The 27,422-nt window shown below is 38.4% G+C and overlaps 1 protein-coding gene across 1 annotated transcript; it reads right to left on the reverse strand.

The window, feature by feature from the left end:
- Positions 1-451: 451 nt before the first annotated feature.
- LOC127093315 (carotene epsilon-monooxygenase, chloroplastic) lies at positions 452-4,537 on the reverse strand. Its single transcript, XM_051032225.1, has 8 exons — positions 3,907-4,537; positions 2,163-2,460; positions 1,864-2,060; positions 1,584-1,685; positions 1,355-1,495; positions 1,024-1,214; positions 778-940; positions 452-685 (listed from the first exon to the last, which is right to left on the reverse strand). Exons 1-8 carry the CDS (start codon positions 4,396-4,398, stop codon positions 650-652), a joined length of 1,620 nt encoding a protein of 539 aa, XP_050888182.1. The 5' UTR covers positions 4,399-4,537; the 3' UTR covers positions 452-649.
- Positions 4,538-27,422: the final 22,885 nt, after the last annotated feature.

The following is a 27,422-nucleotide window of genomic DNA, read 5'->3' on the forward strand; positions in this document are numbered from 1 at the left end:
GAAAATATTGTGTTTGATAAACAAAATTAAGGAGATTACACTTTATTTTTTAAACATACACAGAAAAAAGTGAACTATACTTTTTGTTTATGTTGATAATATTATTATTACAAGAGATGATTTGAATAAGCAGTGACCGACAACTACTTAGAAAGATCAAAATTTAAATCATCAAAGACCTTTGAGATCTCAAGTTCTTCTTGAGAATTGAGGTAGCCCATTAAAAAGGACATTTTAATCTCTTAAAAATATGTATTTAATCTTTTGAGGGAAACGAAAAAACTTGAATGCAAACCTACTAGTATTCCTATTGAATAAAGTCATAAGATGAGCTACAAGGAGGAAAATGTCAAACTTGACCAAGTTCGATATCAAAGGTTAGTAAAAAATTGATTTACTTGACACACACTAGAGTGAGACACTTGTGCGTGGTTGACCGTGTTCTATAATATGCCAAATTTACAACATTTAGAAAATATGAATAAATGATTAGAATGTTGGAAATATTTGCTATCAAATACATATTTACTGCATAAATGTGGTATATGAAATAGCAGAAATGAGAAAAATCATCATAACAAATTCATATTTCTGATAGATGTAGACAATATAAATTCTATAGCTTATGTGAAGATGAAGTGAATGTCATCTATTTCAACCGTTGGCTCAGTTTCATGTACAAGCCCTGCAAAACCAAAATCCTATTAGATAACAATAAAATGTACTAGTTAAATGTCTCTTTCCCTTTTGTTTGACATAAGGTTCTATAAACCTTACATTTGTTGTATGTATTGTTGCTCCAGTAGTCATGCCGATATTCTGATTAGGAACAAGCTCAAAGTTCATGTGCTGTAGAAAGACCGCAAGAGCAACAGTAGCTTCCAATAAAGCAAACTGATCACCAACACACTTTCGAGGCCCTCCGCTAAACGGAATGAATCTGTAACATGTTTTTGATTCGTCTAAATCTCAGTAAACTACGATATACATATATACATATACAAATACAATACAACCCCATACCTGAAATCTGTATTTGTTTCATTTGGCACTGGACCATCCAAATCAAATCTTTCCGGCAAAAACTCTTCGGCCCTATCCCAAACCTTAGAAGAACGATGTATGTTGTATACCGAAATCATAATATCTTGACCAGCATTGACTTTGTAATCACCCGGAAGCTCATCGGGGACTTGAGATCTTCTGATCAATACCTTAGGGTGCGAAAAGTTATATAAAACCATCAAAAAATAATAACATATGTAATCACAGAACACCAAAAAGGTTAAACCTCAGAGACAATAATTTCAGTCTCTAACACATTCATACTCAAAATTATTGTGTAGTAACATACAGGAGGATGTGGATAAAGTCGGAGTGACTCCATAATACAGCGCGTCAAGAACTTAAGACCTTTAATATCTTCATAGGAAGGACGTCGTCCTTGTAAAACTCTGTCTACCTCTTCTTGTGCTTTTGCTAACGAGGAAGAATCCTGCATAAATAAAGCTTATGATTCACAGAGCGCGAACTTATGATTCATTTATGATTGAAACCAAATTCTGTTATACTCTATTAGATACCTTACTTAGAAGATAAAGTGTCCAAGTAAGCACCGAACCAGTGGTCTCGTGACCGGCAACTAACATTGATAAAAGATCATCCCTTAATTGCACACTTGAAACCTACGCATGAAGAACGAACTAAGAAAACTGAAACTAAAGTATAAAACCGATAAAAGGAACCAAAATATTATCATATGCTGATAAGACACGTTATAACCTATTGTGAATATACAGTTAGTCGCCAAAAAAACATATCGATAAAAGTAAATTATACACTGGGAATAGAAATACAGCATACCTCTTCTCTGCTGGCAAGCAAAAACCGGAGAATACTAGGATCAGCATCATTTACGTATTCATCAGCATCAATTCTTTCACCCTCAGACTCTACAATCTCTTTACATTTAGCAATAAGATCTTCTACAGTTTCTCTAATAACACTAACAGCCTTTTCAGCCTTTATTTGTCTCGGTATTATCTTACAAAGAAAACCAACCTGTAGCAACAAAGAACGAGAAATAAAAAGGCATGAAAATTGACAAACACAAAGAAAATCCAAACTCCATATCAAAAACCGTGTGATGAGAAAAGAACTTTCCTTCCAATATGGTAAAAGATCGGTTGACCGAGCCTCTGCCTCTTTCAGTGAAGTGTAAACAGCTTCAATAACAGGACTGTCTGAATTCAGTGCGTCAAAGTTATAGTTGAATACAGATAAACCGATAACATCAAGAGTCAACTGAGAAAATTTGTCCTCCATGTTAACAGCAGTTCCGTTAATTGCATCAGGTTGTAGCTTCTCTACTAATCTCTCAGCACATCTACTAAACACTCTATCTACCATAATCGACAAGTATCGTTTGTGAAGTGATGGAACGACAGCCCTACGCCTTGCCTAATACATACACGAACATAGCTATAAACAAATACCGGTTACCCAAAATAACATATAAAACCATTACTTGAAGTACAACTAGTAACAGTAATTGATTTTTATAACTCAAGAGAACCAATTCAACTATAAGTACCGATTCAGCTATTATGCAAGGGTTAATTACTCCACTCAACAACTCATTGCATACATAAAGTTTCATCGATCCAACCATTGAATTAAATTTCTTATTGTGTAGGTCAAGTCCACAAAATTTTATAAATTTTGAAACTAAATGATACTTCATCAAATATCTTAAATTTAACATATAATGTATGCTTTTAGAATATAAATAAATAACTATAATAAGATTACATCACTGCAATTTTTCCTAAACTTTTGTGCGCATGGTCATTGACATGATATCATAACATCCAACTGTTAAAATGATGAAGATTAATAATCATGTACATTGAGTTAGACCATGTTTGGATAAACAACTTAATTAAGTGCTTATAGCACAGATGCATATCATATAACTTATAGCACAAATGCATGTCATAACCTATAGGAAAAGTTAAAATAAATTCAAATTGTTTTCATAAGCTATCCTGAGGAGCTCAAAACAACTTATAGATATGTCATAAGCTGTTTTTCTAAGCTCTCTCATACATTCACAAGTGCTTATGTTAGTTGCTAAACTCAAATAAGTCAATTGAAATAGGTCTTTATTAACATCAACAACAATCAAGTCTTATTGTGCTACATAGATCAACTACATAATATTCTATCCAGCTTCTACCCAAATCATTAATCTCGATATCTTCATAAGTTTCTTAGAAGGGAAGACTTTGAAGGGTTGCGTCTATATTTTGAAATGTTTTAGATATTTTTAAAAAGTTTGAAAAACAATATAATACATTAGCATATAAAATCATATTGTTTTTTAATACTTTTTTTAAATATCAAACACATATCAGAATATAGACGCAACCCTCCAAAGCATTCCCCTCCAAAACCAACTCCCAAACAGACCTATCATTTTTCTAGGTCTTCCTCTATCTCTAATTGTTTCACTCCTCTCCATCCTCTCCATCCGATCTTAATCTCCTTACTACATAATCTACAGGCCTCTAATCAAAATTACTCCCAACAAGATCTCCTCCCTATGTTAATATACATGAAACAACAAATTGAGAATATTGAAATTGCTTAACACATAAAACTCTATAGCACAGCACAACCGAAACATCCCACATTGCTTAAAAAAAAGCTCATTTTATCATTCTCAAAACACATAACCTATGAAGGAGGCGTGTCACAGTGTCTGACACAATGCGGCAATCTCATATATAAAATTCAGTGTTGTGTCTCAGTGTCCGAGTTAGAGTCCGTGCTATCACATGACAATCTCATAAAAAACATGAAGCATAATAGGAACTGAAACAATGTTAAAGAATAGAAGAATACCGTCCAGAGAGGCCCTTCAGCAATAGCAAATCCAGACCCAAAAAGAAACTCAGACACCTCAGCAACAAGACCTTTACCATATTTACCATAATTCTTGAGCACATGTTTCGCAATGGCAGGGTCACTAACAACAACAAAATTCCTAGGACCAGCAGCCAAACGATAAACAGGACCATACTCATTCATCCATTTAAACAAAGGAAGAAAAAGAGCACCACCCAAAAGATCAGAAACATCATCAAGCTTAGCACTTGCTATAGGAATGCCAGAATCATCTTTTGCTGTGGTTAGAGACTTGGAGAGTGAAGTGAGCCAATCTGGACTCACCCATGAACTGGTTTTGGTGGTTGTTTCTGGGTTTTTGTTGATGGAGGATTTAACAAAGAGACGGTGGTGAAGTGGATAAGGTTTTTGAGGGGAGGGGGAAGAGGTGAGTGGGTTTTTTGAGAGGGAGGAGAGAGAAAGATGAGAGAGAGGGAGTGAACATGGCATTGTTAGTTGTTGGAGTTTGGATGTTGTTCTGTGGCGGTTTTGCAGTTAAACGAAACGATGATGATCTTTTTTTATTGATTTTCCTTTACTAACCCTGCTACTGCTGGTTCTAAACCATACTAGTTCCAAATTTGAAGTTGAATATGAACCATATGAAATAAAATTGACATATTTGGTTATACAAAAGAAATTGACTTATAATAAGAAGTTTTTATTTTAAATAATCATATTTTTCACAAAAAAAAATTAAAAAAATTATACTTTTCTAATATTTTTTTAAATATTAATGTTTTAAATAAAAAAATTCATGTGAGGAGCTCAAGTCAATTGAATTGACATTCCTATTTAGCATTTGAGAAAAAAATTAAATGAATTGACGCATCCAATAAATCAAGTCAATTTAATTGACGTCTATTTTTTGTTTTTTAAAAGGGGTGCCGATTCATGTGGTGCTTCTTTTATTTGCCTTTTTTTTAAAATTGGTAATAAAATATTATATTTTAATAGGTATTATTTTTTCTTCATTTGTTCTAACATGGGTTGTAAAAGACATGTGCATATTTTTTATTTGAGAACCAAGTCTCCGATGAAGATACGTTTTTAGGTTAACTAGAGTTTCATACAACTTTGGAGGAACTTATCCTTTGGTTAGACATAGAGATTAATGATGGTGAAAGAGTTAGAAGAATTGACAGACTTGTTTCGTACATCTCTATTGCGGATGACAATGACGATATCCAACATATGTGGGTGCCAATTAAATATGACAATGATGTTAGGGATATGATGTATGCTTCATATGATATTGTTTTTATTGTTGTATGCTCTTAGATTTGTTGTAGTGTTAAGTTTTTTTATTTATTGTTTGCATTTTTGTTTTAGGCGTGTTTATCTTTGAATCCACCTCACAGTTGCACTACCACCAATTCTTTTTGTTTTGATTATTGTATGCTCTTAGATATGTTGTAGTGTTAAGTCTTTTTATTCAAAAGTTGTTATCTATATTAAATTCCAATGTTAGAAAAAAGTTAAAAACATAATAAATTATCATTCAGAGCTTGTTCCAATTTGTTAGTCGCGTCCATTTCGATTATAATACGTGTGTTGTAGGGGCGAGCATTTTTCTTCCTTCTCATATTTTTGTTATGCCAAGTTACATCTCTTTGATATGTAGGCCAATATTCCCCTTTTGCTACCAATGAGAAGCTATTGTTGTATACATCGAATAAGTTTACGACTTTGTAAACGCCGAATTCATAGATGCAAGAAAGTGTCCTGGAGGACACTTGAATATGCCACAATGACATGGGAGCAAGACATATGGAAGGCTTGAAATTTTCCACAATCACACATGCCTCTATGTAGTTCAACCCAGTAGTATCCCATTGGCCTTCCCTCATTATGGTTTGTTGTCTCCTCTACACTGAAATTGTAGTTATGACGGTCAAATCTTGTAACCAAATGTGTGCTAGCTTTGATAATTTCCTCCTTCATAAATTTCATGCAACTTTCACTGAACAATTGCCCCAATTGTAACACTGAACTCCATTTTTCGCCTCTGATCACAAACATTGATCCCAACCTAAAACAAGTTTCTCTCTCCAACGTGTTTATGGGTAGGTTTCTATTGCCTTTGAAGACAAAGTTCATTGATTCCACAAGGTTTATTGTCATGTGGCCCCAATCGTCGAACCTCATTAAATGCCCTGGTCCACTTCTCCATTAGAATATTATCAACCCATCTCAATGCATCTGCATTTGACAATCTAATTTTCTCACGATAGTGTCAGAATGATGGATGATTTAAAGCATACATTGTGTTCATAACTTTTTTCCGAAGACACTTGTCTTTGATTTTCTGCATGAAGTTTTGTGAAATATGTCTAAGGAAGTAGACATGCATAGAAGGAGGATTTTACCAACCATTATCAAGATTATTGTATGCACTCTCAATAGATGCATGTTTGTTTAAAATCAAATAGAGGTTTGGTTGTAGAGTAACACATGTTCAAAGATTCTTAAGAATGAAACTCCAACCACCACCAGCCTTACCTTTAACTAGAGTGAAGGCAATGGGAAAGGTATTGCTATTGTCGTCTTGTACCACTACCATAAGTAATGTTCCCTTGTATTTCACGTACAACTATGTTCCATCAATTTGAATAATAGGTTTGCATAATGCAAAACCTTTGATGCATGGTTGAAACGCATAAAAGAGTCTATTGAATAATCTTTTTCCATTAACAAAAGTTTTGTCCTGCGTATATGCAGGCAATGTCTCCATAATTGCAACAGTTCCTGGAGCATATGTCTTAAGTTCCACAAAATATTGTGGAAGTTCTTTGTATGAAGCCTCCCAATTTTGTATACTTGTTTAACAACCTTTGTCCTTGCAATCCATGTTTTACCATACGGGGGAGTATAATTATATCGTATAGCGATATGGGAGATTATTATACTCACCTTCAATGACAGGTCCTTGCTAACAAGTGGAAAAATGTTTTGGCATATCATATCAGAGCTTAATTTATGATGATCCTGTAGAAGATTGGTGGTAGTGAAACTGTGAGGTGATTACATAGAACTTATCTTCCATGAATCACTTATATTCTTGTAAAACGCTTCTAGCTGAAACATACAAAGCTCATTACGACACTGAATGACATACCTCCATACATCAATGTGACCTACAATATAATTAACAAAGTTTTCCATGTGAAACTTTTTTATAGCTCGCAACAATATTATTTTGTGCGAAACATGTCTCCCACTTTTAACCCATCCTTTGACTACATATACATGTTGTAAAAAATATCTAATGATGGCTCATCTTCATTCAAGTTCATGTTTGTCATGTGTTGAGGAGGATAATGTACATGGCTTGAAGGTAATGGCTCTTGATTGTCATCTTCAGTGTTACTATTCAACATATAATCGACTTGTGTCTCACTTTCTTCTTCTTCATTGTCAAAGACATCGACGAATGTCATTGAAGTTGGTAGTTCGGCTTGATCAAATATTTAAGATGCATCAAATATTTATGATTGTTCAACAATCTGAGATTGTTAAAACTATTGAGGTTGTTGGACTAAAATATATAACTCAATATAGTTGAGCCCATAATGTTCATGACTAATAAACATATTTTCAACATCTTTATCATCTCAAAACTTTAGCTGGGAATATTTGACATGATTATTTTTATAAGAAATATAGGATTTTGACATATAATTTATGACATTGTACTAGAACTTAACTTTGTCTCTATTCTTTCTTTTAAATGCAAGAAATTTGATTTTCTATTGATTGTAAACTAGGTAATATCGGTATTTTGGAAACCAAACCCGGATACATCAGAGACATATGTCTCTCCAGTGTTGTGAGCATTAACAATGTATTTGGGTGTAAAAGACATTTCTTGAGTTTTTGGTCTGATATTGGTATGGGATTTGTTTCGAATTAGTTTAGGAAACCTTTAGTAGAGCTGAAAATTACATTTGTGCTTCCTGTATGCGCCACACCAATTGCCAATTGACTTGGTGTGTTACTTTTGTATGCATACAAAAGCCGAGTTCTACATTAATCAGCTAGAAACATCTAACAAACTGCAAAAGCTATGCTTCCAAGAGGCGTCAGTCCAATTGGTGCAATCTTAAAATATATGCATAAGCGCCAATTAACTCGGTGTGTTACTTTTGCATGCATGGTCTGTAAGTACAAACCCCCTAGAAACATGTCCTTCATCAGTTCGTTTATAGGAGTCCCCCATAGTGAGGGGTTGTGCAACTGCAATGACGAATTCTTCTTCAGAATCATAAGAGCTTGATAGTTACTCTTCTTTTGATATTTTGTCGTCCATAGTTGCTTCTCTAACTGCTTTTCTGAGAGCACGTGCAATTCTTTCAATTTCTAGATCCAAAGGAATTAATGGTGATACTCTATGCATACAAAAACAGAAAATACCTCAGTAGCACTATGATAAACAATAAAATAAAAATAAAACTTAAAAAATACTATAAAAAAATTGCACAAACATCGCCTTGTTGAAAAATCAACAGTCCCCGACAACGGCGCCAAAAACTTGATGACTTCTCGACAAATGTACCGATAATGTCGAAGTAATAAAAAAATATCTAATCCACACGGACTGCCTCCAAGCAAGACAAAGTGTGTGCAATTTATGAAAACTAGTAAAACGAGAGATTTTTGAGTTTCAGTGTGAAAAGTAAATAAACGAGTAAACAATATTACTAAAGTGGTCAGGTTGTGTTCAAGAATCCCCTATTCCTCTATTATTGATGTTTGATGCTCTGTATGAATGATCTAATCACTATAACCCCACAGAGAATTAACAAAATCGCTATAGTCGATCCCTCGCAAAATAACTCACTAACCACTACTCGGAGTTTTGTATCCCTAGTCCACCAGCGTAAGAAGGGTTAAGCGGTGTATATAACGTTAATTCTCTATGCCACTACTCGGGGTCTCCTATCCATATTCAACTAGCATAAGTACAACAATTGCCCTAAGTCTAACATATAGACTAATGGTCAGTATTCCCTATGTGCCCAAAATTAGATTAAAAGAGCATCTCATATAAAAAGCATTACGAACAAGAAGCAATTGAATAAGATTATAGATCAATAGGTTCATGCAATGGTCAAATCAACATAGAATCCAACAATATATAAATAGGTTCGTCATAACACAACCTAATATAGAGGAGCTTAATTATTCATAGTGCAATTAACAATACCATAATTGATAGATAAAATATAACATGAGAGGTCCCTTGATGTGATGGCCTCTAATGGCTTCAAATGCTCTAGAAATCTCCATTTGTGCCCTCAAAATTGTGTTTCAATCTCCAAATTTTGTAACCCGTGTGAAAGTGCATAAAGTTCTCTTTTAAAGACGTTATAATGGACCAGAACACGTTAGAAAAAGCCCAGAAAGTGACCATCGCGTGCGTGATATCTTGCATCGCGCATGCAATACAACTTAAAATGCCTTATCGCGTGGGCAAAGCTGCGCGATGGTGGTGTGATTATTCGAGTGGTTTCATGCTTTTGCTCCTTTTTCACTCAAATTTGTACTAAGTCCACAATTTGCACACTTAGGTATTTCCCTTCATTCTTTGGTCATTCTTCTTCATATTTGCTCGACTTTCACTTGTTTTACTCTGATTCTTCGACTAAATATATGGAATGACGAACTGTCATCACAACCCCAAACTTGAATTGTTGCTTGTCCTCAAGTAACTCGCATGCATTGCAAATTTCAACAGATAACAAGTCGCACAATAACAATTGAACATCCCCAAATTAAAATTTCTTTTACCTGGCCATTTTTCTAGCTCTCAACTTCTACCTGACGAATTCGAAAAAATGTCCTCAACATTGACGAGTACTCAACCTGTCTCTCAACTTACTATAACTTACTTAATGGATAAGGTGATCTCTCAATCATCATGCAAAATCAATTAAACTTAGTTTGATCGTGTTCTAATAGAGTTCATCATAGAAATCACAACACACATATTAGAGGACTTTTCAGGTTGTAACTTGGCTTATGTTAGGGTAGGATATTTTGAGAAAAGTAGGTTTAAACCTTTGAAGTTAGGTTCCCAGTTCTCCTTCTATCATCATACCTCTTTGTTCCTTTTTTTTATAGTACTAGAGAGTTTTGATCCTTCTTATAATATCATTCTTTTCTTTTCTCATTCATTATTTTTGAAGAAGTGTTTTTTTTCACTTCTTTTCACAACAATTTTTGAAAATTTGGATCATATTCTCTAGTACCCCAACCCCAAACTTAAAACTTTGCTCACTTTCAAGAGCAACCCCAAACTTAATATTTTTCATATACTGTAGGAACTATACTTCTACCTAACTCCAAAGAGAGGGTGGAAAGAAAAGATATTTCAAGTAATATGGCTAAGAATTTTAGGCCACGTCACCGAAAGAAAGGCTTAGGCTCAAAGTGGTTAGCAATAGATATACCTATTACTATATGGTGGTTTACAAAGGCTCAAAGTTATAAACAAATAATCGCCTCAGTGTGTGTTGGTCAAACCAGATAACTTAATCGAAAATATATCAAACCAGATAAAAGAATAATGCATGGATACACTCATACAGAAGAAACAAAAAAAGTGAACAATGGAAATATTTGGCTCAAACCTTACTAGATGAGGTATTTGTAGGTTGAGTACAAGTTCGTTGATTCTTTTCTCATCCTTCGCCTTCAAGTTGCTAGTTTCTATGGTGATGATCAAGTTCCTTTTAGATCATTTGTTCAATGCTAAAGTGATAAACTTGCAATCTGAAAGAAACAAAACAACTACAAACTTGTTCATTAAAGAAATGATTTGGATAATACAATGGGAGGGGAATAACATGTATGCTAACTATTGCTCTTCTCCAGGTTAAAAAAAACTAAAAATAAAGTCTTCTAAAAATTAAAACAAATTACATGTCTTTTCACATGTTATTGTTGCAGAAAAGATCATGCATATCATGCATTGTGTTGTTGAGTTCATTATTTTGCCTCGTTCATTCTTCCCGCATGTGGTCTCTTTTCCTTGCTTGCTCTTGATCCTGGTCTGTGAAGTAATTCTCCATTCTTCAATTGATTAAAATCGAGCTCTTAAGCTCTGAGTTGGCATATGATCTTCTTGTTGTTCATAAAAGTCTCTGAACAACTAGTGCAAATCTAGGAGGTTCAACATACAAACTAGATAAAACTTTCGTTATTCACCTTGTAACCCCTACTGCGTGGGCTTCCATTCTTCTTTGAAATTTTTATGCTTGTTAACCTCGTATTGGTTGTGGTTGGTGATGTTATTGTGGTTGGTTGAATTCTTTATCATTACCTTGTTGATTTTCTTCTTGATCATTTTGAGCCGCTTCTACTTGATGAGTATTCTGCAACCTCCGGATGGACGAAGCGTTGAGCAGTGCTTTCGGACTTATCATCTCATAATCGAGGTAAACTGACCCACCTTCTCTCCTGCACGGTTCATTTATAACACAAAATTTCTCACAAGTATTGTGTGCATCTTTAGCCATATATTTAATATTACATGCAATTAACCACCCCAAATTAGTAGGCTCCCCCCTAAAAAGAGCTACTAGACCTAAACACTGCTTCACAATGAATTGTGATTGATTAGATGTAGCCTCTAAAGTTCTAATAAAAAATGAGGCCCACGCCCTAGGAATTTGGCGGAATTCAGCGGTATGAGACGTAGTGCTAACCCATGCTCAATCACCCACGCCGCTTTTGGCCTACCAAAAAGATCTAACATTACCTGAGCCATATACTCATTTATGAACTTGTGCTCTCACCTATAGTTCACGAGAGCACACACTAGAGATTGTTGCAAATTAAAAATATCATTTGTAGAAGAAGGAGAATAATTAATTTACTTACCTCACACATATGAGGTAAAAGAGTCCACATCACCAAATGCCGCATTCACATAAAATTCTAAACCAATACTCTTGTGAGTTTCATGAATCAAATTATTAAAGCTTACCCATTGCCTTTTTTTTTGCAAATTCTCTCCAATTTCTTCAAAACCTTGTAAATCATTTAAATCAAATGCTTTTTCCTTCACAATATGGCAATCCACTATCTTGAGAAATTTTTCAGCATGAGCTTCGGATAAAAAATTGAGATTTGGGAAGCTTGGAGCGCTAGGTGTTGGGTCAACCCTTGATGGTGAGCCTCGTGATACACGTCTTTTTTTGGAAGCCATGATACCTATAACACAACAAAAATAATACACACAGAAAAAAAGAAGAAGAAAACTGCACAGAGATAGCTCAAAATGAATAGTAGAAAGCAGAGGAGTATAATAGAATTGTGAGGAAAATGTGATTTGAAAAGTCACTATTTATAGGTCAATTAGCTGTTGCACATCGCGTGCATTATACCTGCATCACATGTTGCCAACATCTACCTCCAAAGTTCTTCTACAACAGTCATATCGCATGTGTCATGTACTTATCGCGCGCGCGATGCTAACGGTAACCAAAATCTCCCTAACATCTTTATCACATGCACAATCCCTATATCATGTGCGCGATGGAGCCCTATCACGCGCGTGATAGGATGGGTGATGATCCCAAGGGCTGAACTTTCCTCTTTCTTTTCTTTTTCTCTTCTTCTTTCCTCTTTCCTTTCCTTTCTTTTCTTCTTTACTCTTTCCTTTCCTTTCTTTTCTTCTTTCCCCATTTTTTCTTCAGCAACATAACACCAAAATTGACAATGTTAGAGAAAAAAAATAAAAATTTCACAATGACATAAAAAATAAGTTTTTACTGATGGGTTACCTCCCATCAAGCATGTTTTCATGTCATTAGCTTGACAATCCATGTCTAAGGTACGTCAGGCGCAAGGGATACCCTCACGTCAGTCATTTCACCTCTTCTTTGTCTTTTGTCTACCTTGCTACCTTTTTCCTCCAGATGGTAGCAGGTATCTAAATTCTCTGCATATGGTGTCTAGTCATAAAATTTGAAAACAACTTTCTTTTTGTTGAACTTTAAGATAAGCTCTCCTGTTTCTAAACCAATCTTTGCTTTCCCGGTTTCCAAGAATGGTCACCCAAGAATAATAGATCCCCCTGAATCTCCTTTTGTATCAAGCACTAAAAAAATCGCAGGAAACACTAATCCATCGACATGTACTAACACATCGTGTAAAATACCAACTGATTGAGTAACAAATGAGTTAGCTAGAGTGAGAGTCATGTTACTCGGTGTGATCTCTACCCCTTTCAATTTTTTTACCGTTTTCAGTGTCATGACATTTATACTAGATCCAAGATCAAACAAAGCATGCAGAATATTCACCTCACCGATATTGCAAGAAATAGTAAACTTACCTGGATCTTTTAATTTTGGTGGCAAAGCTTGAGGTATTACTACTTCATCCTTTTCGGTCATGTTTACATGTTCCTTGACCACTTTATCTTTTGTTCTCTTTAGTAATGCCTTCATAAATTTAGAAAATCTAGGCATTAGTTCTAAAACTTCATGGAACGAAATACTTACCTAGAAAGTAGCTAGTATTTCCTTGAACTTTTCAAACATCCATGCTTCATCATCTTAAATATGTTTCTCTTTAATTATAGGGAATGATGGCTTTGTGTAATTCGGTAAAAGAGGGTTCAGATCAGTTAGGATCTGCTTCTTCGTTCTTCTCCACGAAGAGTTTTAATCAATGAGTTAATCAATGGCGACTCTTCTTTCCTCTTGGTCACCTTGATTTTTATTCTCTTCTTTTTCTATCTTATTTTTACCCTTTTCAATAATCACCCTTAAATCTGTATCTACAACCTTGCATGTTTCACTCTTAGGATTTTCTATAGTGTTACCTGTGAATCCTTCATTCGAGCTTGGCAAAGAAACTATTTGTCTAGATAACTGACCAATCTTCATCTCCATATTTTTGATCGACACGTCCTAGTTTCTACTCATTTCCTCATGGTTCTTATTTATCCGATCAAAGCTACTTTGCGTAACTTTAATGAAATTTTGCAAGGTCTCTTCCAGCTGTGATGACTTCCTTTGAAACAGAGCTTGTTGGCTTTGTTGCGTCCCTTGGTTAGCATTTGAATTTTGATTATTGCTCCAACAGAAATTTGGGTGATCTTTCCAACCCGGATTGTATGTGTTGGAATATTGTTTGTTCTTTTGAAAATTAGCAAACTGGACCTCCTCACTTGTCCCTTCCAATGAACACCTTCCATTCTCATGTTCTCCTCCATAGAAATCGCGCCTAAGTGCTTGTACATGGCTCACGTGAGCTCTACCTAAGTTGCTTTCAACTAGATTTTTATTCAACAATTCAATTTTAACTAAAAAAGCAATATGGGTATCAAGAGGTAACATACCTTTAGGCGTGCCTACAGTTTCAAGCTTGGTTGACCTTTCACTTTTTGAACGCTACTCATTCACACATATCTTCTTGTCGCAACCTGAAAAATACAGTGCGAAAAAAAAACAACCGGCGAAAGAAAAAGACAGAAGAGTCGCCACCGTGCGTTATTCATCCCAAAGGAGGGAAAGGAAACGCTCGAAGTAAACCTGAAAAAAGGAAAGGACAAGACAGGGTCTCGCAACCAAATCTTGGGTTCGGGAGTCGGTTATGCGAAGGAAAGGTATTAGCACCCCTACGCATCCGTAGTACTCTACGGGATCCACTTTTGTAGTTTTCGTCTAAAGGGTGTGGGTTTATCTTGTGCTGTTTACCAAAAAAAAAAGGGTTAAATGAAAATGACTCGCGCGGATGTCGCATCCACTGCATACGTATCTCATCTGAATATGAGAATCAGAGTCTTCGTAGCTCGGCTGACCTATGGGTTGGGGGATGTGTGCTCGCTAAGACATCGCGTCTTATGCCTACGTATCTCATCTGGCCTGAGAATCAGAGCAAAACGTAGTTCGGCTAACTACGGGGTTATGGATTGGGTTTTGGACGAACGACGTCACTACGCAATCTACCGGATGCTCGACCTTTGGAGACTTACTCGCCTGTAGTAGAAGGAGTTAACGTGTTGCTTTGGGTTTTAGGAGAAGAAAAATCAATGAAGGGTTAGGGTTTGGGATGCTCAAGGGCAAAAAGGCAGTCCTTGATGAAGGAACCGCGCTACCTGCAGGGATATGAATACAAAACACAAAACATGTATCTCAAAGTAAAATGCCACCAAGGGGCTCAAACGTTGCCTCCTATCGAGGTCTTCCAGCTAGGAAAACAGTAAAATGCAGGAAAAATGTAAAAGTACCACGCGGATAAAGATCCGAAGTAACAGCAATTAGAGGGATGGGAAACCCTGAGATCCTTCCAAGCTAATGCCATCAAAGAAAAGTGAGTCAGTACAGGTAATCGGAATGAACCTCCAGGGGTTATCCCACAAATAAAGTGGGAAACCACGCAAGTTATCCCTGCAAAAGTCATGTGAGCCCTCACAAAAATTCAACAAAAGGGGTTAGTGAAACACCATAAGCATTTTTTTCATGAATAACAGTATGGTTTCAGAAACCTCAAACCCTGTGGCATACACTCAAAAATTAAACGGTTAAACATTCAAGGCATTGTTTATACATTCATATACATATTAAACCCATGGGCGAAAAACCTAATGAAATTCATCCATCATACCTCATACATTCAGAGTATTCAACTTCAAAGCAAAAGGTAATGGGAATAAAGGCAAACCTGATTGGAGAGCTTGATTGAAATTGAGTTGCACCCGTGAGGTTTACAAAACAATCTTCAGGGTTTATGTGAGGCAGCGGCGATTCTGTGTAGCTAAGTTCCCTTCGGGGTTTGGAGGCTGCTCTGAACTCCGTTAGGTCTTCTCTCACTATCTTTTTCCTCAGGGTTTTGTTCCAAGGAAACCTCAGAGTATTTTGCTTCTCTTCCTTCTTCTCCTCTTCTGTGTGGCTTTTGTTTCAATGAAACTCTAGTATTTATAGGCTAATATTGGTAGCTTAGTGGGCTTTTGAGAAAGGTCCAAGTCCAAAAAAATTTTATTATATTTTATTTAATTAATTAATTAATTAATTAATTAAAATTTTTTATTATTATTTTTTTTTTTTTGTAATTTTTTTTTTTTCGTTTTTTTTTTTTTTTTTTTTGGATCTAATTCTGATTGACATGATGAAATGCAATATGAAATGCTAAATGAATGCATGAATGAGGAGGGCAAATTTTGGGGTGTTACAGCTGCCCTTATTCAATCATCAGCTAACCCGAGTAGGATGAAAGCGAACAGCTTATCAGACAAACAGGGTGAGCTGTGATTGAATACCAAAGACAGACCGAAAATTTGTGCTCCGAGAACACCACAAAAATGCGGAAATACACCGCGCTGTTTATTTTTCTTCCGATCCTCTGGCTGGATCTGAATCAGTCTTCTGGCTTAATCTGGAGTGTCGATCCTCTGGCTGAACCTATACTCAATTTAGTCCTCTGGTTGGATATTAATTTTGATCCTCGGGCTGGATACGAATTTGATCTTCTGGCTAGATCTTCTTCGATCTTCTGGCTAGATCTCCTCCGTTTCGATTCTCTGGCTGAATCTATTTCCTTTGATTCTTTGGCTGAATCTACTTCGATCTTCTGGCTAGATCTGAATTGTTTCGATTCTCTGGCTGAATCTATTTCCGGTCTTCGGGCTAGACCTGACTTCGATCTTCTGGCTAGATCTTCTTCGATCTTCTGGCTAGATCTCCTTTGTTTCGATTCTCTGGCTGAATCTACTTCGATCTTCTGGCTAGATCTGGATTGTTTTGATGATAAATTCCCGTCATTAGGATCCCGCATCTGAGGCATGCGCTGGTTGACCCTCTTTTGAAATCTACACCCAACCTTCATATTAGATATGCAGCTTCGAGCATATTCCACTTTTGGGCTTCGTACATATTCTTCGGGCTAGAACATGTTGTAACGACTCCTCAATTAGACTTGCTGGGGAAATAAAGCTTGTAGGCGACTTCACTGGGGAATCTTCAAATTGAGCCTCAGGCTGACTCTTGGGAAAACGATTCTCAGGCTGAATCTTCAAAAATGACCCTCATGCTGGATCACAGGAAAACGATTCTCAGGCTGAATCTTCAAAAAGTGACCCTCATGCTGGATCACGGGAAAACGATTCTCAGGCTGAATCTTCAAAATGACCCTCAGGCTGGATCACTCACGCTTGATCCTCTGGCTGGATCTCATGACCTTGGTTGTAAAGTAATTCTTCAGTCTGCTTGGAAGAACCTGTTTATCAGCTTATGTGTATGCTTGATATGATATGCATGCGAATGCAAATGCTATGCATGGTGTAAAAGAAAAAAGAAATCTGCTAGGGGAAGCAAACTCCGGTAGGGAACAGATCGCTGTATCAATCCTTGAATGCTCTGTGGGGAATGATCCGTCTGCCGGGACCAATGAGCCACCAAAAATAAATTGGCTGCTTGAAAAGTTGACCTTGCGGGGGGAGTATCAACTATGGAAACTTGGTTCGGCGAGGCTCTGTGAGGAGAGTCTGTGGGGAAAACACTTCCTGGGGAAATGTCGTAGGAAACGACCTTTGCTGGGGATATGAACTTGCTAATCGCCTTCAAGCTGGGGATTAACAAATCTGTTAAAAATAATCTGCTAGGGATGAGATGAACACTGGGAACACCACCCTCTTGTCCGTTGGGTATGCAACCACTCCGCTGTTGCTAGGAAGATACAGTCTGACACTGTCAACTCCACTGGGGATAGACAGTCTGGATACTGTCAACTCTACTGGGGATAGACAGTCTGGATACTGTCAACTCTGTTGGGGAACATGCTCTGTTGAGGAACATGCTCTGCTGAGGAGAGACTTTGTCAACCGCTTGGGGATGAGGATTCATGACTTGGCATCCGGTTCCTGTGACCTGCAACCAAAAATACACGTATGCCTCGGGGGAATTACTCGGTTTGAATTCACCGTCCGGGATTAAGCACATTCAAAGCAATTTTAAATGTTTTCCTGTGCAAATCATCTGCAAAAGCCACCATTATGTTCATATGCAATATGTTTTATCAAAAATTCGGACATTTTTGCAAACAAACTGATAAATAAAAAATAAAGAGGCTCTTTAACTGAATTATTCGACTCTTACTGGGGAGAAAATTTGTGCCAGGAATAGGCGAGGGCATCAGGAAGCTGATCCCTGAAAAGAGGTGATCGCTATAAAAAGAGAACTATCCTAATGACAATGTGGAAACGGGGTCCCACTGAGTTTCGACTCTGCTATGGCTCGTATGTCCTCAAGACGCTCTGCTCATCTTGCTTTCTGAAGTGGATGATTAGTCGATCTTTAACCTTCGGAGATTACCGGATTGAATGAAACGGTGATATAACACTGATGAACTCAGATCACAGTCATTCGCTTATTCCCTAACTTTTGCCTGGATCGCCCCCTTTTCGGGTTTTCAATCCATCGGGATACCCATTTTTGCCTGAGCCGCCCTTTTGGGTTTTCGACTCACCGGGTGTACTCTTTTTTTTTTCCTAATTTTTGCCCGAACCTCTTTATTCTTTTTTTTTTGGTTCGTCGGGATGCCCCTTTTTTGCCTGGACTATTCTTTTTACTGTCCAGCGGGTCTATTTTATGCGAAATATTTTTTAACCGCGTCTGAGTTAATAGGGGACGGGATCCTTCGCCTTCCATGGTTGTTAGCGTCAAAGCTCCTCCATAGAAAATCCTTTTAACCACGTACGGACCCTCATAGTTCGGTGTCCATTTGCCCCTGTGATCTGTGTTGGGAGGAAGAAATCTTTTGAGTACCAATTCACCGACTTGATACTGTAGCACCTCAAATTTGCACCCTACCATTGTACATACATTTTCATCATTAGGTCATTAACATAACATAGTCCATTGCATAACATTGTATTGCCTTTTGCCCAAGTGCAAGTCATTCAGACAGATTAGGTCAAACTGGTCAGGAGATCAGGTCAATCAAGCAAGCAAGTGCATTTCTCAAGGAAACAAAGCCCTAGGGTTGATTTATCAAGTTCTTATGGTTTAAGGATCATTCTGAAGTGATTTGGACAAAGATTGGATGATCAGAGCCCAGCAGTCAAGCTGGATTTCATCAGAAGCCCTAGAAAGTCAACTATGATCAACTGTGGTCAACTGTGCCTGATTTTATGGATTTGAAGGTGGGAGGTGGTTTGAAAGGCTTCATTCATGTCCATACAAGTCTCATTCGACATTTCAAAGATCAAGATTGAAGAATTTGAGGTCAGATGAAAAGTTGCCAAAAATAGCAGGTGACCTGTAATTTCAAACTGCCAAAACTGGAAAGTCTTGCTCCTCAAATTTACTTCATCATACAAGCTTCAAATGGAATTTTGTCCAACATGAAAGTTGAATATCTTGTTCTCACCTTTCCAAAAAGTCCAAGAACACTCATTTCTCATGTGTGGTTGGCAAATTATGATCAAATCATTTTCAGAAAATGTTGAAATTCAAAGTGCCATAACTTTTGAATGGAAAGGCCAAATTGGGTGATTCTTTTTTGAGCAAACCACATTTGACATGAAATTTCACATTGCATCATTACATTTCATCAAAAATCATCATAGCAAAAGTCCATTTTTCAAGTGTTCATTTTGCATTTTGGTGTGAAAATAGTGATTTTGAGAAATACATGGCATTTGCACTTCAAACCTTTTCCAACACATTCTAAATGTCAAATATGACTTGTTTGCATTGCATTTCTACTGTTACATTGGCTGCATCTTGAAAAGGGCATTTTGGCCAAAACTCATGAAAGTGCATTTTGCTAATTCACTTGGATTTGCCTAAGCATGATTAAGGAGTGTGATTAACAGGAACTATTTAAGCCTAATCATAACAGAAAGTTCAGGGGGGAACAATCATTTTTTCAGATCAAAATCCAAAATTCACAAATTCTCTCAATTTTCTCACAATTTCACTCACACTTTTTTGACTCATTCATCAAGAATTCTTCATTCTTTCTGCTTTCTTTTGCATTGTTCATCATTTACAGGTGATTTTGAAGAACTGTTTGAGGCAATTGGTGGAAGAATCGTGCAGAATTGGCACTGTTGCAACATTGAGCTTCCATGGCAGTTTGAAGATTCTCCATCATACAATCATTTCTGAGCTGAGCAATCACCTTCATTCATCTTCTACATCACTCTAGGCGATCTGTTTTGATAATTCCAGGCCAAACTCACACGGATTCAACAGCAACTTCATCAAGAGGTAAAAATCCAAATCCTCTAATTGCTAGAATTAACATGTGGCTTAGGTAGAGCGTGCGACATAGAGTAGAATGAAACTTGAATCGTGCTAATTCGTTGAGTAATCATGGAGAAATCTGGATCTAAAGTTTGGATAGCAAAACATTTCTTGATCGAATCTTTTTGTATACTGAATTCTGGATAAAATCGTGATGATATTTGTAATCCTTGTTGAAAGACGAATCCAACCATATAGGGTTTGTGCATTTCCATGAGAATTTGTTCATGGGCTTGATGAATAGTGTGAAAACGCGAAGAACACTTCAATTTCCTCTCCCAAAACGCGCATTTGATCTTGCTTTGCCTGGCTTCATATTCAAATTGTGTTTCCCGCGGTCATCCACCAATAACACAAGGCCACATCCGTTAATGAAACGGGGCGTTTCGCCCCTGGCTTCGCTGATTTACAAAAATGCCACTGCGCGCCACTTAATTCATTTAAATCATTAAATCTTTATTTCATTTTTTCACCAATCTTCAAAAATTCATAATTAATTCATTTTTGATCCAAATTGAGTGAGGATTTTCGCATTCATCTCCAATTTCTCTCTAGTTTTTTTTAGGTATGATAGCAAAAGTTGTGCCTGATTGATTTTTAATTTTGTCTAGAGACTTTGATCATGTATGCTTTGTGTGTATGTTTTGCCATTTCATGCATAAAATAATGATGCTTGCTCTAAAATGCCTGAAATTTTGTATGCATATTCTTGACTCTTTCCTGGTGATTTTGGTATATAGTTTGCTAATTTTGAGTTTCTGGATAGAGAGATATGATGTGATCTTCATGAGTGTGACAATGTGTGTCACACTAGGTTATGTCTACTTCTTGAATTTTGTTTCCATGCTTATTGAATGTCATTTGCTCTGGATTTTTGCATGTGATTACATCTGTATGTCTAATTTGAGCATCAGTTTTTGTAGGATTTGTTGATGCATTTCCTATTTGATTGATAATTTTCTTTGCTGTTTAGTCATTTTTGGGATGTTCTTGAGTGATCGACTTACATGCCTTGTAAAATTCTCATTCCTTATCATATGAAGATGAAATTTGGTGGAGTGGTTATTAACATGTTTAACTTCACTTTGGCTTTGGTCCCATCCATTTATCATTTGTTTCCACTGTTTTACATTTGCTTGAAGTTGATGCACCTTTTGTGACCTAGTATGGGTTTGTTTTTGCATACCATGACTTCATGAATTTAATTTCCCTACTTCCTCTTGTCCAAATGGCATGAAATTTGATGTGATGCTCATTGAATGTGTTCTGTTTAAACTTGAATTTTTGTGGAATTTATTGAGCTGTTTTGGTATTGGTTTGATTGTGATCATTCTGGTTGCTCTAATGTGTTTCAATCTTGCCTAGTTTGACATGATTTGTATATGAAATGGATTTGGTGCATAGTTTTGATGTGAGGCCAATTGGATTCTATTCTTACTTGATTTATCTTGGTTTTGATCATTTTTCACTTGATGTTTTAATTTTTTTACCTCCTTTTGACCCTAGGTTTGCCCTAGTGGTCTTGTTTCTCATGTTTGAATGTGATTTTCAGGTTGAAGAAGCATTTGCTTTAAGGAGATTAATTCAAGTTGATTGAGTTTGGTTTATGTACTTGTTATGGACTAAATTGGTTTATTTTGTAGGATGCCTTGGCTCACTTGAGTTGATTGTGCTTTGCACATTGCATTGTTTGATTGTACATTGTTGATTCTTATCTTGTTGGTTTTGACTTTGTGATTGGGATGCTGATTATATTTGATTGATTTCAGGTACCCTTAGTTGCTCAGTTCTTTTAAGAACTTGCATTGCTTTGCTTGCTAAGCATTAGCATGGAGGTAGAATCTCTTGTCTCCATGTAGTCTGGAAGACCTGGCCTGTTACTTGGCCAGGCACCTGTCTGAAGTCCTCCTTAAGAGGCAATGTTTGTGCTTGTTTATTTTTGTCCCCAAGCAGGTAAAGACCTTTTGATAAGGCAATTGGCAGAACCCAAGGGATGTGCAATCCATCCCCTGCTATTCTTGTTGAGTCGTCCCTCTGCTCACCCCACTGTGTTGACGCATTGAGGACAGTAACCCAAGATCTTGTACAGTTGTACAGTCGAGTCCGTGTCTTGAGTGTAGAAGGGTTCCCACATTCTGAACCCACGCTCCTTTGTCTGAAGCTCTCCCTGGCCAGGGATAAGAGCTGTGAAGTCTTATCTTCACCCACCTTTCCTCAGCTTCACCTTGGCTCTCAATGTCATGGTTAAGAGCAAAACTCACCCTGTACAGTTGGCTTGCTCTTGCAGCCCCACCCTTGTTTGAGCCTCACTTGTGTACATATAGTGTGTGCTGTTTGTGATTGTTTGCTATTGCTTGTGCTTTAGGATAGGCTTGTTTCCTGTGCAAGTTAGCTAGAAACCTTAACTTAGGGATGATTTTGCATGATAACATCTAGGCTCGAGTCGTAGTCTCCCTAGTTGTGTCTCCCTCTGTTATCTGGTTAGGCTAGTGCTGTGTCCCTTCGTAGGGGAACTACGTCGCCCTGATCCTCATACCAGATGAGGTACGTAGGCAGGAGATGAGCAGATCTCTCCGGGCGCCCGTTTTGTTTTGTCTTTGCGTGTGTTAGGAGATGGATGTAAGCCCAGCGATTGGCATTCCATATCCCGTGTCTTGTTGTGTGCTTGGAGTCTGGTATAAGTCCATCAAGTGGCATCAGGTTTCCAGTGTGGGTGTGTTTTGGTTCGGAAGCTGATGTAAGTCCAGCGATTGGCATTCGGGTTCCATGTTTGCCCGTGTTTTGTGTAGGAGTTTGACATAAGCCCAGCGATTGGCAGTCGATTTCCTGTGTTGTTTTGTCTGTGTGCGTGTTAGCCGAGCTACGGATGCTCTGATTCTTCTTCGTCCAAGAAGATACGTATGCATAGGATGCGACGTCCTAGCGAGCATGTGTTGTTTCCCCAGTCCGAACTACTTTGACTCTGATGTCTATGCTTGATAGGCTAAGTAGGCCCAGGATGCGATGTCCTGCCGAGTCAGTCTTGTTTGTTTTCTTGTGTCTCTTTCAGCCAGTATTTGTTTGTTTATGAGCAGTGTTTTAGCAACCATTTTCCTTCCTATTGTGCGTGGATCCTGTCGAGTACGACGGATGCGTAGGGGTGCTGATACCTTCCCTTCGCATAACCGACTCCCGATCCCATTCTCTTTGGTCGCGAGACCATGCTTTTTCCCAGGTTTACTCTGAGGGTTTCCTTTCCCTCTTTTGGGATAAATAACGCACGGTGGCGGCTCTGTTGTTCTTGTTTTCCCGCCGGTTTTTTCGCGTAATACGACAGCTGGCGACTCTGCTGGGGAATGACGCTGAGAAGTTGACCTGTGCTGGTCCATCTTCCCCGAGCGAGTCTCTCCTAGCGTTCTCTAGGTTAGGGCTTTGGTTGCTTTTTGTTGTGTTATTGATTGCATTCAATGTTTATTGTTTGCATTTATTGTGTGCATTGATGTTTGCATTCATTCATATTCATTTGCTGTGCTGGCTGTGTTTCTCTGTTTGGGGTGGGAGTTACAAGAGGTAAAAGGCCCAATACCCAGGCTATGAGTGAAATCTAGGAAACCTAGGAATAGAGTGATTCATGGGAAGCGGGTGGTATGCGCCACTTAGCGGAACATTGATATCACGAGCAGTTCAGACCCTGGTGGGGTATCATCGTTACATACTTCGGGTGTGTATATGATGGTATTCTGCGAAAGGTTATTTATGCTGCGTTTCTCTCGACCTTACCCTGGCCTAGATGACACCCGTGAGTGGGGAGGGAATGATCATTTTTACAGGTACTGTAGCTGACTTGTTGGTGACTTGTTGGTGACTCTGGGTACTGTTGGTGACTGTGAATTATGGACATTTATTTCCGGGACGCCGGAGTTCTGTCCGTGGTTTATCAGCGGGTTCCGTTTATTTCGGATCCCCGAGTTGAATTTGAGAGTACCTGTTCAGAGGATCTGGCTGTCATCCGTTCGGTGGATGTTCCTGTGATGATAGTGATGTAATCTCCAGTTCCGTTTATTTCAGAACTCCCCAAGTCGGATTTATGGTGACTCGGTTCTCATATTGGGTTCAGATGACAGTTTATCAGTTGACTTTGGGTTTCAGAAGAATTGTGGTTCAGAGTTCGAGCCGAAGCTTCGATCCTGTGTTTTGAGATGCACAGCCTGACCAGTCATGCTTGCATCATTTGCATCATAGCATGTTTATTTTTCAGAAAAAATAATAATGCATGAAAAAACCGAAAAAAAAGTTAACTCGCATACGCATATCCTTTATCAGGATCATTCATGACAAGATAGTACCCATATCATGCATATCATGCACATATCATTCTTGCATTGCAGACATGTTTGGAGAGACTTCTCACTTGGTTCCTGACTGAGACAGGATTGCTGACCGTCGTCCGCATCGTTACTAAACCAGACTCAATCATCAGAGGAGTATGGATCAGGTTCAGACCGAGTTGGCTGAGATGAGGGCAAATATGGCCCAGTTTATGATGATGATGCAAGGGGTTGCGCAAGGTCAGGAGGAGCTTAGAGCCTTGGTTCAGAGGCAGGAGACTGTGATTCAGACGTCCGACCGTGCTTCGCCTGTTGTTGCACCTGCCCATGCCCACGAGACTATCAATGTTGCTGCTCCCACTAACGACTATGCCGTCGGGGATGAGTTGAGAGGAATAAGAATCAATGGACAGCCTCTTGCTGCAGAGACTGTCAATGCCAGAGCTACCCGGGCTCCGGTTCGTCATCCAACTCCTATTGTCGACAGACAAGAGGACATGTTCACGCTGCTGAGCGAAAACGATGATGTGGTCAGAGTTGAGGATAGGGATCGGAAAGTGGACGCCCTTGCTGAGAAAGTCCGTGCCATGGAGTGTCAGAACTCTCTGGGGTTCGATGTGACCGATATGGGTTTGGTTGATGGGTTGAGGATGCCCTACAAATTCAAGGCGCCGACCTTTGACAAATACAACGGTACTTCCTGTCCTCGCACCCATGTGCAGGCTTACTTCAGGAAAATCTCTGCTTACACTGACGACGAAAAGATGTGGATGTACGTTTTCCAAGACAGTCTGTCTGGAGCGTCTTTGGACTGGTACATGGATCTGAAAAGAGAATCAGTTAGAAGCTAGAAAGATCTGGGTGAAGCCTTTCTGAGGCAATACAAGCACAACATGGATATGGCGCCGAGCCGAACTCAACTGCAGAGTTTGTGTCAGAAATCCAAGGAAAGCTTCAAAGAATATGCCCAGAGATGGCGTGAGCTAGCCGCAAGAGTGCAACCTCCGATGTTGGAGAGAGAGCTGACTGACATGTTCATTGGAACCTTGCAAGGTGTGTTCATGGACCGCATGGGAAGTTGCCCGTTCAGTAGCTTTTCTGATGTTGTTGTCTGTGGGGAAAGAACTGTGAGCCTTATCAAAGCAGGAAAGATACAAGATCCTGGCTCTTCAAGTTCTTCGAATTCTAAGAAGCCATTCTCTGGGGCATCCAAAAGGGGAGAGAGTGAAACAAATGCTGTGCACCGTCGAAGGAGTGCAAACAGAGGACCATATCGTTAGGTCGCTGCTGTGACTATCCCAGCAACTCAAACTCCACAGCAACAGAGAAGACCAACTCAGCAGTATCAACATCAGCAACATCGTCCTCAACAGCAGGCTTACCAGCCTCCCTATGATAATCAAGCCAATACGGGTAATGAGAGGAAGAGGATCATTTTTGACCCGATCCCTATGTCATACTCAGAGTTGTATCCCTCTTTGATAGAGCGGAACTTGATTACTCCCAGAGACCCGCCGGCTATACCCGTCAACCCTCGGTGGTGGTATAGGCCTGAGCAGCATTGTGTGTATCATTCGGGTGCTCCTGGTCATGACGTGGATAGTTGCTTTCAGTTGAAGATGAAGGTTCAAGACCTCGTGAGGTCAGGTATTCTGAATTTTGAAGACTTGGGTCCCGTGTTAATCAAGCTTGAAGATAACAAGTCCTGGGCCGGCGCCGACTTTTCAACAAAGAGAGTTGTTCAAAAGCAAAAGCTGCTGATGCAAAGGATTCTGACATTTGTCATCCCTGGTGGGATCTATCACAATTGGGTCACTGTGGACGTTCCTACAGTTGTTCATAAGTCAGAGTAATAATCACTTTGTTTAAAAACCCTTCTCCCATGCCAAAAGGAGAAGTGATGACATTGTTGGCAACATTTTGTGCAATGATATTTTCATTCAAATAAAAGCATGTTAAAACATTTATTTTTCCATTTGTTTTCCCTTTTTGCTTTTTACATGAAATTGGTGATCACAAAAAACCCTAAAAACAAGAATAAAAGCAATCTTTTCATCTGCATAACGATTGTCTTGTTTGTTTTCCAAAAAGCTTTTCATATCAAAATCATTATGCAGGTTGTTTCGTAAACCCGTTGAACATAATGATCAGACGTCATCTCCCAATTTTGAATTCCCTGTATTCGAAGCGGAAGAAGATGATGTTGAAGGGATTCCTGACGAGATTTCCTGACTTCTTGAGCAAGAAAAGAAGATCACTCAGCTGCATCTCGAGAATCAGCATAACAGCCAACTGGGGCATTAACAAAAAACAAAAAAATGGAAAGAGGAGGGTGCAAAATCAAAAGAAATCGAAATCAAAAATCAAAAGAAAGAAAGAAACAAAATAATAATAGCACCCTCAAAGTCCCAAGTTGACTGATGCTGAATTGATTCAGAGTCGTTACGACCAAATGAATCTGATCGAAAAGAAGAGATTAACTGCCATGTGTCCTGGTCAGTTATATCAGCAGAGAGTGAAGAAAGCATTCAACAAGAAGGTCAAGCCTCGTGTGTTCCGAGAAGGTGACCTTGTGCTCAAGAGAGTCTTGTCTTTCGTGCCCGATTCCAGGGGCAAGTGAACTCCAAGCTATGAATGACCATATGCCGTCAAGAGAGCCTTTTCAGGCGGTGTTTGACATTTACAACAATGGATGAAGAGTTTCACTCGTCCTGTGAATTCCGATGCAGTCAAGAAATACTTCACTTAAAATAAAAAAAAAAGCAAAAAACCTCGCTAAGTCGAACACCCCAAAGGGCGACTTAGGCAAAAAGGAGCGTCTCGGTGGATTGAAAACCCGAAAGGGCGATCCAGGCAAAAGTTAGAGACATTGAAAAAAGAGTCTGCATCCCGCTAGATTGAGCAC

The sequence above is a fragment of the Lathyrus oleraceus genome, chromosome 6, assembly GCF_024323335.1.
Source record: "Lathyrus oleraceus cultivar Zhongwan6 chromosome 6, CAAS_Psat_ZW6_1.0, whole genome shotgun sequence".
NCBI lineage: Eukaryota > Viridiplantae > Streptophyta > Magnoliopsida > Fabales > Fabaceae > Lathyrus > Lathyrus oleraceus.